The sequence below is a fragment of the Sebastes umbrosus genome, chromosome 3, assembly GCF_015220745.1.
Source record: "Sebastes umbrosus isolate fSebUmb1 chromosome 3, fSebUmb1.pri, whole genome shotgun sequence".
Lineage (NCBI taxonomy): Eukaryota > Metazoa > Chordata > Actinopteri > Perciformes > Sebastidae > Sebastes > Sebastes umbrosus.
The window spans coordinates 27664354-27678696 of record NC_051271.1 but is presented as its reverse complement, the minus strand read 5'-3'; the positions used below and the strand labels follow the sequence as shown (position 1 = coordinate 27678696).

General features: G+C 40.5%; 2 protein-coding genes across 3 annotated transcripts in view; both read left to right on the top strand.

Annotated features, from left to right (window-relative positions):
- The window catches only part of LOC119484805 (complement C3-like), a 64858-nt gene that overhangs the window by 27797 nt on the left and 22718 nt on the right, over positions 1-14343 (top strand). Inside the window, exons 34-38 of the mRNA XM_037763904.1 lie at positions 307-397; positions 519-608; positions 694-796; positions 963-1052; positions 1460-1552. Of these exons, the coding sequence (XP_037619832.1) occupies positions 307-397; positions 519-608; positions 694-796; positions 963-1052; positions 1460-1552 (467 nt within the window). The remainder of the gene's footprint in view (positions 1-306; positions 398-518; positions 609-693; positions 797-962; positions 1053-1459; positions 1553-14343) is intronic.
- LOC119484811 (complement C3-like) overlaps positions 6775-14343 on the top strand; it is a 28663-nt gene continuing 21094 nt past the window's right edge. Inside the window, exons 1-6 of one of the 2 annotated variants that reach the window (XR_005206125.1) lie at positions 6775-6917; positions 8382-8577; positions 8735-8897; positions 9128-9161; positions 9541-9629; positions 10714-10747. Coding sequence is in view for 1 of the 2 variants with exons in the window: in XM_037763912.1 (XP_037619840.1) it covers positions 6847-6917; positions 8382-8577; positions 8735-8897; positions 9128-9161 (464 nt within the window). In the remaining variant the exon portion in view is untranslated. Of the gene's footprint in view, positions 6918-8381; positions 8578-8734; positions 8898-9127; positions 9162-9540; positions 9630-10713; positions 10748-14343 lie in introns of those variants that run through there. The other variant, XM_037763912.1, reaches the window with a different exon arrangement.

Sequence of the window (14343 nt, the reverse complement as noted above, 5' to 3'; positions counted from 1 at the left end):
TCACCACAGGTCATTGTATACAGTGAGGTCAAGTTTCAAAAAATGGTCTCATTACAATGAAATGGCTACTATGGGGACTAACATCATCACACATGAATACAGTTGGATCATTGGATCCAAAAGAGATCCACATATGATATCTGTACCTTCACTCTAGCTCTAAAACTCAACTTGCTAGAGTCTCTGAAAGACAGGAAAGTCGGTCAGCATCGCCCGCGAGGGTTAAATTGTATTTGAAACATCATTCTTTCTCTCAATCTTCTTAATGCTGTTATTTAATTATTCTTCTGTCCGTTCTGTGTACAGGTATAAGGACATGGAGCACGATGCATCCATGTCAGTCTTGGATATTGGCTTGCTAACTGGCTTCACGGTTAACACAAAGGACCTGGACTTAGTAAGAACTTACAGATCCACTTATACCCACATACAGTTCACAAGTCAGTGTTTATGGTTCAGAGAAACAAAATGTTTTTTATGGTTTCGAAAGTTGTCTGACTGTGTGTGTTTGTGTGTAGTTGTCCAAAGGACATGCTCGCACTATTGCAAAATATGAGATGAACACAGTCCTGTCAGAAAGAGGCTCGCTCATCATCTACCTGGACAAGGTAAGACATCCCTGTTTCCTACCTCTATACTTTTCTCTCTGCCTTGTGCTTTGTGTATTTATCTCCATCTCACCTTTGTCCACAGGTTTCTCACACACGACCAGAGGAGATCACTTTTAGGCTCCATCAGAAGATGGAAGTGGGCGTCTTACAGCCAGCTGCTGTGTCTGTCTATGAATACTATGACCGTGAGTCTCAGACACACTTAGGACCATATGATGCCTTCATGTACTTTGCTGACAGTGGATGTCCGAGTAGATAACACCATGGTTAAGCAGGCATTATTACATTTTCAACGTATTTAATGTGCATTTTCTGATCACACATACCACAAATCTTTCTCTCCCATCGCAGAAACACATTGTGTGAAGTTCTACCATCCAGAGAGGAGAGCTGGACAGCTACTGCGGCTCTGTAGAGGGGATGAATGCACATGTGCTGAAGGTAAACAGGATGATTTCAAACTGACCTAATTTCTCTACTGTAAACAGAAAAACACAACACGACTTACAGCATGCAACCGTTTTCTCTCTCGCTGAGTTGTACTCCTTGTGATGGTGTGGTATACCACCAGTAAAGTGTTACATTTCAGATCTGGTGAAGGAGATGGTGGTGGAATTTGGTTTACAGTAACTCACCAGATTATAACGTAATCATTAGAATGTTCTGTCAGCGGCAACAAGCACCTGCAGGATCCTGTAGGATCAGAGCAGCAGTCGCTAAAGAATAACTCGCGAACATATTTAAATTGTGACTAAGATACAGCCGCACTCATCCATCAACTCATCCACACACACCTTTAATCAAGTCATTAGTTGTGTATTTACTTTGTGCCGATTGTGTATTTCCAGAGAACTGCAGTATGCAGAAGAAGGACAAAGTCAACAATGATCAGCGCACAGCTAAGGTCTGTGAGAGTACACGGATCAGCAAAATAGACTTTGGTAAGAGAGTGTAAATGCACTGTATTTATGCAGCACTTTAATCCCAAAAATGTATGTGTTTGTGTGAGTAAGAGATTGAGAGAATCGGTGATCAAGGGAGCTAACAATCTGCAACTTGTCTGTCCTCAGCGTACAAAGTGAGACTGGAAGAGTTTACAGACAGCTTGTCCACTGACATTTACACAGTGTGGGTCCTGGAAGTCATCAAAGAAGGTGAGTGTTTATCTTTGAACTGCCTAAAATGCACTACCCCCTGATGTTTCTAAGGTGCCTTAAAGGTGACGGTGACATAACAATTTGTCTTGTCTGCCTCTTTCTGACATTTCATGGGCACATTGAATCTCAATGCTGTTTCCAGTCAGACAGAAACATGATTGATTGATGACTGATGAATGGTCATTTAAAGGAAAAGTTCAACATTTGGAGAAATGTGCTTATTTGCTTTCTTGCAGAGAGTTAGATGAGTGAGAAGACTGGTACCACTCACATGTTTGTAGGCCAAGTATAAAGCTACCACTAGCAGCCAGCCAAATTAGCTTGCCAGCAGACACTCCAGGAAGTTACTGGTCCTAGCCAAGTACAATAGTCCAGTACACCCCCTTAAAAGGTGAATTGTCATTTTTACGCTTACTTTTTTTGTACAGATTGTACAAGCAAAATTGGAGGTGCTGGTAGGTGTATTTTGTTACCTTTGGATAAAGCCAGGCTAACTGTTTCCAGTCTTCATGCTAAGCTCAGTTAGCTGGTTGTTGGCTGCATATTTACTATACATTCATGAGAGTGGTATCAATAACGGGCATTAATCTAACCCTCGGCAAGAAAGTGAACAAGCGTATTTCCCAAAATGTCCAACTATTGGCATGATTCCACTGTGGCACTGGGAGTATGTGAGAATACAGCACTAATATTTTGAACTGCACCTTTAGCTATGCTTTTAATCCTTACCTTTTCTCTGTTCTATATTTTAATTACAGGAAATTTTGATGTGGGTCCTCTGAATAAACTGCGCACATTCCTCAGTTATCTGCACTGCAGGGAATCTTTAGATCTGGAGACAGGCAAAACCTACCTTATCATGGGCTCATCCAAAGATATTCAGAGAGATGACCAACATCAATTGTAAGTTTGGTCTTTGTGTGAAAGTCAATGTGTGTGGTGGGTGCCTTTAAAGGATTTTTACTGTTTCACTGCTTTCTGTTACTAAATCAAGTTACTCTTTCTTGTACTCTAGTTTTGCGTTACTGTTGATAGAGTCATTAAATGTACAGAAGGAGGGAGGAGGCTTGTGTTTTGTTATGTTGCAGCGGGTTACAGATGGCTGGTCACATGAAGAACCAATGTGTGTTTCACTTTGCTCTCCTCAGATACCAGTATGTACTCGGTGAGAGAACCTGGATCGAGTACTGGCCCATAGAAGCAGAGTGTCAAACTGAGGAACACCGACCTACCTGTTTGGGCATGGAGGAGATGGTCCAGCAATACCAATTCTTTGGATGTCAGCAGTAGTGAAACTCAAAGAAATAAAGTGTCAAATTGTTTTTATTTTGCATTGTTCTTATTATGTAAAACGTTCACTGCTTTGGGATATGAGGGCTTACAATGTTGCACTATGTTGATTAAAATGTAATTGTCTCAATCTCATTCTCTGTGTTTTATTCATTAACATTTGGTTAATGTTTGATTACTATTATGTTGGTTGCTGTATAGTAAACTTAAACTAAAGTTCAACTAGAAGTAGAAGTTTAACCCCCTGAGACCCGTGTGATCACAGGCAATCCTGACCGACTTTACTGTCTTTCAGAGGCTGTAGCAGGTTCAGTTTTAGAGCTAGAAGGTACAGATATCATATGAAACTAAAAAACCTAAGGAATCCATTGGTACCAACCATGTGATGCTAGCATGTTGGGGGAGGAGGCTCAGTAACTCTCCAAAATTGGCATGGCCATTTTCAAAGGAGTCCCTTGACCTCTGACCTCAAGATATGTGAATGTAAATGGGTTCTATGGGTACCCACGAGTCTCCCCTTTACAGACATGCCCACTTTATGATAATCACATGCAGTTTGGGGCAAAAACATGCAGTTTTTTGCATGCAGTATAAATGTGTTATTTTTGCCTATTCCAAAATGGTATTTGAATATTTCTGCATACTGGGGTCCCTAAACAGTCTTTGAATTACATAAATTGGGTATGACTGTAAGGCTGAGACTCTTGTGGATCAAATGAGCCCAACTGTATTCATGTTTGATGATGTTAGTCCTCATAGTAGCCATTTCATATAGTGAGACCATTTTTTTTAAACTTGACCTCAGTGTATAAAATGACCCGTGGTGACCTCTAGGGTAATCACAGTCTCATGAAACTTTACAGCCACAAACTAGAGACCTAGAGCATTCAGAGGATGGATGTCTTTCCTAGCTTTATTGACAATAAGGAAGTTTCTGAGCCGTTTCCAGAACAGAAGTGCTCGCCATCCAATCGTAGAAAAATCCAATTCATGCAGAAATCTCAAAATGTCAAGAGTTTTTCATACCAAATGTGGTATGGTGTTCCTCAAGGTCTCGGTGTCTTAATGTTGTAATTTGGAGGGATTTTTGGTCATTTTAATCAAATCTGCTCTTGAAACTCCCAAAAAAACCCTGCTAGATACTTTGCCCATGCAGAAATTACTCAACCTGACTTTCACCCGACTAGTTGTCTGTGTGCATGTTCAATATGTTTGTTTATGTTTACACTGATTCAGCAGTCTCAGAATAAGAAGTATAAGTGACTCAAACAAGAAAACAAAGGCGTCACATTAGAAAACATTAAAAGCTGTTTATCTATAATTTTTCAGTGACCTGTTCATTCGACTGTATGCTGAGAAGTTAGTCAACGATGTTAATGTGGTCCGGGCCCAACAGCAAGGCCGCAACTTAAGATACTAGTTACATTTAACTATGAATGATTTTACTTGGAGCCGACAACAGTCCTAGGAAATACTTAGAGCCTAGGACTATGATAGATTCAGGTTCTTTTAAAATCAGGTGGATTTAAAAACCAGACAGAAGTCTATAGTCAAATTAAAACCAGATTCATTATAATTAAAATAACATGGGTCTAAATGAATGATCAATTTAAAGGCTAAAATGAATAAAATGCTACTAGCAGCAAGGTTAAAACCCTATAAAAAGTCCAGTCCAATCCAGCGATCCAGTGTATTCCAGTCCGGCTCTTTAATCCAGTCCATTTTAGCGGTCAAGTCCAGTGGCTCACCGTGTCCGTGTTTTGGCTCCTCCCTTACTCCTACCATAAGGTCTTCGTCCGAAGCTGTGAAATAACAGAGACACCAGGACCAGTAGTGTGTTCCTCACTGCTTGGCTATCACCAACTCCAGCTACGAGCTTTCCTGGCCTGTCTCAGTGTGTCCGCCACTCAAATGTACCAAAGGGTAATTACTATTTCTCTGGGCGGCAGGAGACCAACTGCCGACCAACGGTCTGAGTGGAGCTGCGTTGACGGACACGGTCTGCTGCATGACGTCACACAGGAACTCGCTGGTCACTGGGCTGGTAGGTAGTAGTCTTCAGGAGATCCGTTGGTAGGTAGTAGTCTTCAGGAGAGCCGTTGGTAGGTAGTATTCTTCAGGAGAGCCGTTGGTAGGTAGTAGTCTTCAGGAGAGCCGTTGGTAGGTAGTAGTCTTCAGGAGAGCCGTTGGTAGGTAGTAGTCTTCAGGAGAGCCGTTGGTAGGTAGTAGTCTTCAGGAGAGCAGTTGGTAGATAGTAGTCGTCAGGAGAGCCGTTGGTAGGTAGTAGTCTTCAGGAGAACCGTTGGTAGGTAATAGTCGTCAGGAGAGCCGTTGGTAGGTAGTAGTCTTCAGGAGTGCCGTTGGTAGGTAGTAGTCGTCAGGAGAGCCGTTGGTAGGTAGTAGTCTTCAGGAGAGCCGTTGGTAGGTAGTAGTCGTCAGGAGAGCCGTTGGTAAGTAGTAGTCTTCAAGAGAGCCGTTGGTAGGTAGTAGCCTTCAGGAGAGCCGTTGGTAGGTAGTAGCCTTCAGGAGAGCCGTTGGTAGGTAGTAGCCTTCAGGAAAGCCGTTGATAGGTAGTAGTCGTCAGGAGAGCCGTTGGTAGGTAGTAGCCTTCAGGAGAGCCGTTGGTAGGTAGTAGTCGTCAGGAGAGCCGTTGGTAGGTTGTAGCCGTCAGGAGAGCCGTTGGTAGGTAGTAGCCTTCAGTAGAGCCGTTGGTAGGTTGTAGCCGTCAGGAGAGCCGTTGGTAGGTAGTAGTCTTCAGGAGAGCCGTTGGTAGGTAGTAGCCTTCAGGAGAGCCGTTGGTAGGTAGTAGCCGTCAGGAGAGCTGTTGGTAGGTTGTAGTCTTCAGGAGAGCCGTTGGTAGGTAGTAGCCTTCAGGAGAGCCGTTGGTAGGTATAGCCTTCAGGAGAGCCGTTGGTAGGTAGTAGTCAGTATAATGTTTGTAACTTTTTACAGGTATAAATCTACCGGGCCGGTATCCCATACGCCCTGGCATATGCGCGCTCGCATGTGGCCAGAGTCTCTCCTCCTCTGCCTGCTTGCCTTCAATCACACAGCGTTCTCGCTGTCTCGCTCCACCTCCACACGTTCATGCGCGCTCACTGCACACTGCAGAATAGTTAATAGCTCTGATAATATCTAGTGAATGTACAGTTGACGTTTGTGCAGAAATAACTGCTGCAGCTCCTCCAGACCAACAGAGGTGCCCGTGTCTAGTGAAGTGACGGGGCTCCGCAGCGAGAAATGTTATCGCCTCTGACTGGGTGCAGGTGTCTCCCTGCAGGTGCAGTCGGGAGGCTGAAGCAGGAAAAGCCAACACTAGGATTAGCAGTGATTCATGGAGAGACCTTCGTCTGGTCAGCTCGGCGTGAGCCCGACGCTGACTTTCGTTGACTTAACGGCCACAGGTGTCGCTGTTAACAAGCAATTCTGAAGGTTACAAATAGTCCCTTTAAAAGGTCGGTGCACCTACAACACAACATGCAGGGATAAAACATGCAAAATAATTTAGAATAAAAACAACTATAAAACATGCAAAATAGAATAAAAACAACCAGAAAAAACATGCAGCATGAACAAGGCATTTTTGACCATGTCATATAAACCCCTCATTGATTTTCTGTTGTTTATCTTTTTCCTCAGATCAGAGCTTATCGGAATTCAACGGTTTCTCAACTGCTGCTGGGAAGTCGTGTTTGTTTGTGGGGTGCAAGAGGAGGGGTGAGAGTGGATAAAAAGAGGGTGCTGCACAGCGACAGGCTACATTGACAGCGGATCAGGATCAGTTGAGGATGACTCTGCTGTGGCTGCTGGCCTCTGTGGCCTTTGTCTCCCTGACTTCTCTAGCTGATGGAGCTGCATTGTAAGTAGACCAGCCTATACCTTTACCCCGTGCTTGAATTAATTGACAAAAGAAAACAGAGCTAAAATATACAGTTTGTTTGTTGATCTTCATAATATTCACATTGTTATTGGTTAAACTGTAATGGGAGCAACAACAATACTTGAGGTCCTCTGTATTTATATTACATTTAAAGTGTATGGATACAGATATTGTGTGTCTTACATAATGAGGGGCTGTAGTCCAGTTTGCACTTTGTGTCACAAGGTAATGTGGAGTTTCAAATGATGCCAGTAAATTGGCCTATATTTTGTTGAGAGTTTGCACAACGATGCATTACGCCAGACAGAGCAAGAGTCTAGAGCCATGATGAAATGTTTTGTTGATCCAGTGCTGGATCTTCATCAAGGTAATCAATAGATTACTTATTGTATGTCCATGCCGGAGCTCATGGTCCTGAGAGCACATAGGGGGGTGGCAAGATAAACCTGAGTGGTCAGAAGACAAAAAATAACATTTCTGATGCACAAAATTAGGTTTATTTTTCAGACTTCTGCTTTTGAAATACTGAGAAGGTCCCCCTCTTCGAGCACACAAAAATCTCACCAAAAAAAAGTCACACTCATGCCCTCGGTAAGGCCAAAACCTGACGAGAGGTAACAAGCACATTCATTTTAAAGAGTCATACACAAAAAAAAGTTTGTGAATCACTTCTCTAAGAGATCCACTCTTAAAACCTTTGGACAAATAAACACATAAACCTGTAAATCAGGTGTTTAAACAGTGATAACCCTCCATTATTATCTCCGCCAGACGTAAGCCTGTTGGGAGATCATGTGTTTGGTCGTGTGTGTGCGTGTACCTGTCTGTTTGTCCACGGCTAATCTTGTATACTACTGGACCCATCAGCCTAATATTTTTTTTTTCTCATTTATGACTTTGTGGTCAAGGACCTCTCATAGTTGCAGTGATTCAAAATTTGTAAAAAATATTTCATTGACTATTTTATACCATGATTGAAGGCATTTCCGGCAAACGGCTAGGCTAAAAACAAGCCTTATCTTAGTCTGTTGCCGGCCACATTTTGACCTTTGTCGTAGCTGAAAAACTGACATCCACAGAAATGTTTGGTCTCATTTTGAACCGGAGTATATGCAGATTAATTCCATACCTGATATGTTATGATCCACTAAAGTTAGGCACGATACATGATGAATAAATCCCTGTTTTTGTTATCTTCCCCGCCATCTTGACCGTAAGGGAACCGGGAGGGACAATAGTGAGATCCAATTTCTTTGTTTGGGAGGGGAGAGGGAGACACACCTGGCGAAGATCTGCACTCTACTGAGTGCACTTTTTCCGACATGTGTGTCTTATAGTGCCTTAAATGCATAAAAAAACATGTTTGTCAGTACCTAAACAGCATGTGGTTCTTTCTGCACAGTGACTACACATTAATCTTCCTCTCTCATCGCTACTCTGCAGGCAGGTGATGTCTGCCCCCAACTTGTTGCGGGTAGGAACAGCAGAAAACATCTTTGTGGAGTGTCAAGACTGCTCCGGTGCAAACATCCCGGTCGAAATCAGCGTGAGGAACCATCCAACCAAAAACAAAAGGCTGGCATTCACACCTGTGACACTTACCAGTGCAAACAACTTCCAGGCGCTCGGACAAATAACGGTAAATGAAATACTGTCACTGTATATGTTACTGTTACTTGGCTTCATTTTCTAACATGGCCACAAAGAATCTAGAAATGAATCCAGAAAAGCACATGATGTAGGTTACCCCTCCCTGCTCCTCATGCGCTGCTCATGTCTCTTCATACTGGTTTCAGATCCCTGCTGGAGACTTCAGCAAGGATCCCAACATGAAGCAGTATGTGTACCTGCAAGCTCAGTTCCCTGACCGGCTGCTGGAGAAAGTGGTCTTAGTGTCCTTCCAGTCCGGGTACATCTTCATCCAGACTGACAAGACTCTCTACACCCCCAACAGCAACGGTGAGTTTTTTTTTACATCAGTGCTGAAAAACACGCCTAATGTCTTTACATGGCTTTTTTTTCCAAATTGAATGATTGTACTGTAAATTACAGTAAATGAACCCTTCCTTACACACAAGTGGAAATGGCATAAAGTCAAAAAAGTTGTTTAACAGTCACATGACTCAAAATAGATACACCTTCCTTCAACCTTCAGCAGCAAAATTAACCTCTTCCCTTCTCTGTGTCAGTTCATTACAGGATGTTTGCACCATCGAGATTGTGGTATTGTATTTTACTTTTGATAAGCACAGAATTTAATGTAATATTATACAATCAGCTGTGACTGGGAGCAGGAAGCCTCTTGATGAGGTGATATCACAAATGCTTAACAGTAGATAAGTTTGCTGCAAATGACCAAAATAACCAAAACACATCCACTGAACCTTGTGTCTGTTTTGTGTCTAGTAACACCTGTCCTACCACTTACTGTTAAAATAAATGCATGCCTCCCTCTAGTGGTTGAGTTGCACATTGAAGACAGTCTCTTCTTTCTTAGATTGTAGATAAAGGACAAACATAAAATGTAGCATGGATTTAATAAATTAATTTGTAAACTGGCACTGCTCTCTGTTAATGATTGTTCAATGTTGTTTATTTTTAGACCCCTGAAGGCATCATTTTACCAATTGATCCAGTCTCTTTGAAATCAGGGATGCACACTGGAGATTTTCAACTCGCTGAAATTGTCAGGTTAGTATTTTATCTTATTTAAATAAAATTGTCCACATTGTATCTCTTTACATTTTGTTGTTTAGTGAAATTGCATTTCAACATCAGTAACGTGAATTCAATTCAAAATATGAATACCTAGAATCTTTTAAGATTATGCATAGGCTATTTTACCATGTTTATGTTGTGTTTTCTACAATTAATTTCCATGTTTGTAATTTAGTGTTTGGACAACAACTTAAAAAAAATAATAGCCTACAGTGTATGAAGTGTGGAGACCCTTACAAAAAAGAAGTTTGTTCAAGTGTGCTATTACTATACTTCTTTTAAACTTTAAAAAGAGAGCATGCTTTCAGTTTACTTTTAATGTAATTATCAGAGATATACTTCACAAAATTATACTTAAGAATCCTTAGCTTATACAGACAGTAGTATAGAAATATACTTGGCAAGTATACAGAAAAGTCCAAGAATTCTTGGAAATACTGAAAAGTATACAGAAAAGTGTATATATATATATACATATATATAAATATATATATATGTATATATATATATTTGCAGTAAAAACTATTAAACTAGTAGTTTGCCCCTGTTTCCAGTCTTTATGCTAAGCTAAGCTAACTGGCTGCTGGCTCTACCTTCATATTGAGCATACAGACATGAGAGTGGCAATAATCTTCTCATCTAAACTAAATGTTAAACTATTCCTTAAAGTTGTAGGGCAATTTATCTATTAAGATTTAAATATGAATTATAAATGGACAGACAAAACAGAAATGCATTTAATCCCTATGAACTATGAACTAAAACCAATCGGCCTAAAAAGACATAAAACAAAGGTACTGCATCCGTTCTATCTAATGCAAAGCCAACCTGAAACCTTTGAACCTTTTCTTCTAAACTTCAGAGTTTCTGTTGTTCTCTATAAATGTTAAGTTCTTTGCAGCAGATCATTTGTGTAGGCCTATATCTCAATTTGTGTGACATAATAACTTCACGAAGTCCGAAGTCTAATTCCTGTTACCTTCAGTTTCTAAATTAATATATACAGTATATATTTTTTTGTTTGATTATTGAAATATATGTTTGTGTATGTGTTTAGTCCCGGACTGTGGAAGGTGGTGACGAAGTTCCACAGCAACCCACAGCAGAGCTTTTCTGCAGAGTTCGGGGTCAAAGAATATGGTGAGTCCTTCATTATCTTTACTTTTATTTAAATGTTATATAAACCTACAACATTCACTTATTCTTTACTGGACTGGACACAGAATAAAATGTTTTCAATTTTCCAGTGCTGCCCAGTTTTGAGGTTAAACTGACGCCGGTGAGCCCCTTCTTCTACGTGGACAGTGACGCCCTCACCGTCAACATCAAAGCTACGTAAGTGAAGGTTCTGTGTCTTTAAAGACCAGGTTTTATAGGTAGATTGATTGGAGGAGAAAATAAAGAGTGTTGTTCAGAAGTTGTGTTGGGGCTCTTGCTATTTTAGTTTGTTAGCCATTTGTTGTTTGTTTGTTTTTAATTGTCCTGTTTTGCTTCATTGTGGCTTAAACATGTCTCCCTCTTGTGGATTTAGGTATCTGTTTGGTGAAGAGGTGGATGGGACGGCCTACGTGGTGTTTGGGGTTATGCAAGACGGTCAAAAGAGGAGCTTTCCAGGTTCTCTTCAGAGAGTACAGGTGAACATATTCTTACACTTTTGATGTATTTTTATATGTTTTGTAAAACTTATCTTTCAGAGGCTGTGGTAGGTTCAGTTTTAGAGCTAGAAGGTACAGATATATGAAACTAGAAAACCTAAGGAATCCATTGGTACCAACCATGTCATGGTAGCATGTTGGGGTAGGAGGCTCAGTAATGCTCCAAAGTTAGGCTAAATTTTGGCATAGCGTTTTTCAAAGGGGTCCCTTGACCTCTGACCTCAAGATTTGTGAATGTAAATGGGTTCTCTGGGTACCCACGAGTCTCCCCTTTACAGACATGCCCACTTTATGATAATCACATGCAGTTTGGGGCAAGAACGAAACACTTATTTTTGCCTATTCTAAAATGATGTGCTTGACTATTTCTCTATACTGGGGTCCCTAAACAGTCCTGGAATTACATAAATTGGGTATCACTGTAAAGCTGAGATTCTTGTGGATCCAATGAGCCCAACTGTATTCATGTGTGATGATGTTAGTCCCCATAGTAGCCATTTCATTGTAGTGAGACCATTTTTTAAAACTTGACCTCACTTTATAAAGTGACCTGTGGTGACCTCTAGGATAATCACAGTCTCATGAAACTTTACAACCACAAAAGTGCAATTCTTGAAGAAATCTCAAAATGTCAAACGTTTTTGATACCAAATTACAGCATGGCTTTTTCTATGGTGTTCCTCAAGGTCTTGGTGTCTTAATGTGGTATTTTGGAGGGATTATTTATCATTTTCATCAATTCTCAAGTGGTAAAAAATGGTTAAATTTAGCACTAAATCTGTGTAACAAATGGTATGGACAAACTTAATGGGAATGGCCATTATAATGTTCTAAGCCGTTATACACTTTCACAATTTTATTTTAATTAATTAATTCATGTTTATATCTGGTTTATGACTAGAACAACTTGACACACAGTGCTGAGCTGCATCTCAAATTAATCTTCAGGTTCCCAGCTTTCAGATGATGTACACCACTTCTATGTGACATCTACTGTTGACCTGCTATCTCCCCCTAAAGACCCCCTGTAGCCCCCTAAAATAGACAAAAACGGGTCTATTGTGGTTCTCAGAGGACAGCAGTAAAGTACCTGAACGACTAACTGTATCACTGTACCACTATACTGTATTTCAAGATGCATTATTATATTATGTCTCATTAGGTCCAGAGAGGTAGTGGAGAGGTCACACTGAAGAAAGAGCACATCACACAGACCTTCCCAAACATCGACGACCTGGTGGGGAATTCCATATTTGTATCTGTCAGTGTGCTGACGGAGAGCGGTAAGAAAGGAAGACTGTGTGTTTGGGCCTGCTCAGTATATTTGAAAAAAGAAAATACAGAAAGTTTTTCTGGATTGTGAACAGATTAAAAAACAAACTCTTTTAAGTTTGTGTGTGAATGTGTTTGTGTTTCTGCATCAACTCACAGGTAGTGAAATGATGTAGGCAGAGTTGAGAAGTATCCAGATTGTCACATCACCTTACACCATCCACTTCAAGAAAACCCCAAAATATTTCAAACCAGGAATGTCCTTCGATGTTGCGGTCAGTACACTTGTTTACATTTACATAAACTGACAGCATATGTATGGCTTATGGCTTGGTACTTCCTGGCAACAAACAAAACATGTTCTCAGACATAGAGGGGGATTATAAGAGGAAATTTATTTAAAAACAAACATTATGTTTGTACTACAATTAGTGGGGTGAATATATGAAATGTTATAGATGAAGAAATTTAGCAAAGTAAAATTATAAATCCATTCAAGAAGATGTATAACATGTTTTTGAGAGGTACAGGGATGAGGAAGGGGCCTTGTCTCTCTCGGGACTGTGAAGCTCATTGTTGATGTTGTTGTTATTGTTTTTTTATATTAAGATGATTATTTATGTGTATATGTGATAAACATTAAGTTCATTGGTAAAGTTATAGAAAGGAGTAGGACCATATATAAGTGTTTACTTATTTTTAACCTATATTTATTTATTTTATTTATTTAGAATTTACTGTATATGTTTACTGTTATTTTATTGGTTATTCTTATTATTTGTTACATGTTCGAAATAAATCAATGGCTATATTTCTAAATCCTTCACTGAAAACATTTCATAACTGAAATATAGTTACTCTTTGAAAACACAAATGGCAGTATGTCCTAAATATAAAAGTCTCATAATGTTTATTATGATATAAAGGCAGATATGTGAGATTCCAGAGAAAAAGAGAAATTCATCCATCAACAGTTTGGGTCGCCATAAACTACCTGAGTCTTAAACTTTGTGCACAGCACTAAAAACTAATCTAATAACATGAGTTTGACCTTAATAAGGTGTGTTTTAATAAGGCAGTTGGATGTTTTCTGATTGTTCAGCTGTTTGTGTCTCTGATGGCAGGTTGAAGTTGTGAATCCTGACGGCACTCCGGCACAAGGTGTTACAGTGGTGATCGATCCAGGACAGATGCAGGACGACACCGCCGCTAATGGCATGGCGAGGCTTACCATCAATACAGTGGCAGGGGAACCAACACTGACAATCACCGTAAGTCTCTGAAATCTTTTACCCTTTTTGCATTATAGCCCAAATGGCCACTTAAACCTCCATTAATCATCTATCCATTATCTGTAACCTATTATCCTATTCGGAGGATACACCCCTGGACAGGTCGCCAGACTATCACAGAGCTGACACATAGAGACAGACAACCATTCACGCTCATATTCACACCTATGGCCAATTTAGAGTCAACAATTAAACCAACCTGCTTGTCTTTGGACTGTGGGAGGAAACCGGAGAACCCGGAGAAAACCCACGCTAAACTCCACACAGAAGCCTGAATCAAACCTGCTTGCTGTGAGGCGACAGTGCTAACCACTGCACCACCGTTCAGCCCCTACATTAATCAGCATTTTTGATATTCACTTGAAGAGGTGAAATCAGCAGAGCTATCACCCAGCTCCTTGTTTTGGTTCTGCTGCTCACACATTTACTGTACAGTATGTGAATGGTGAACTTCATCCTGTCAGTGTT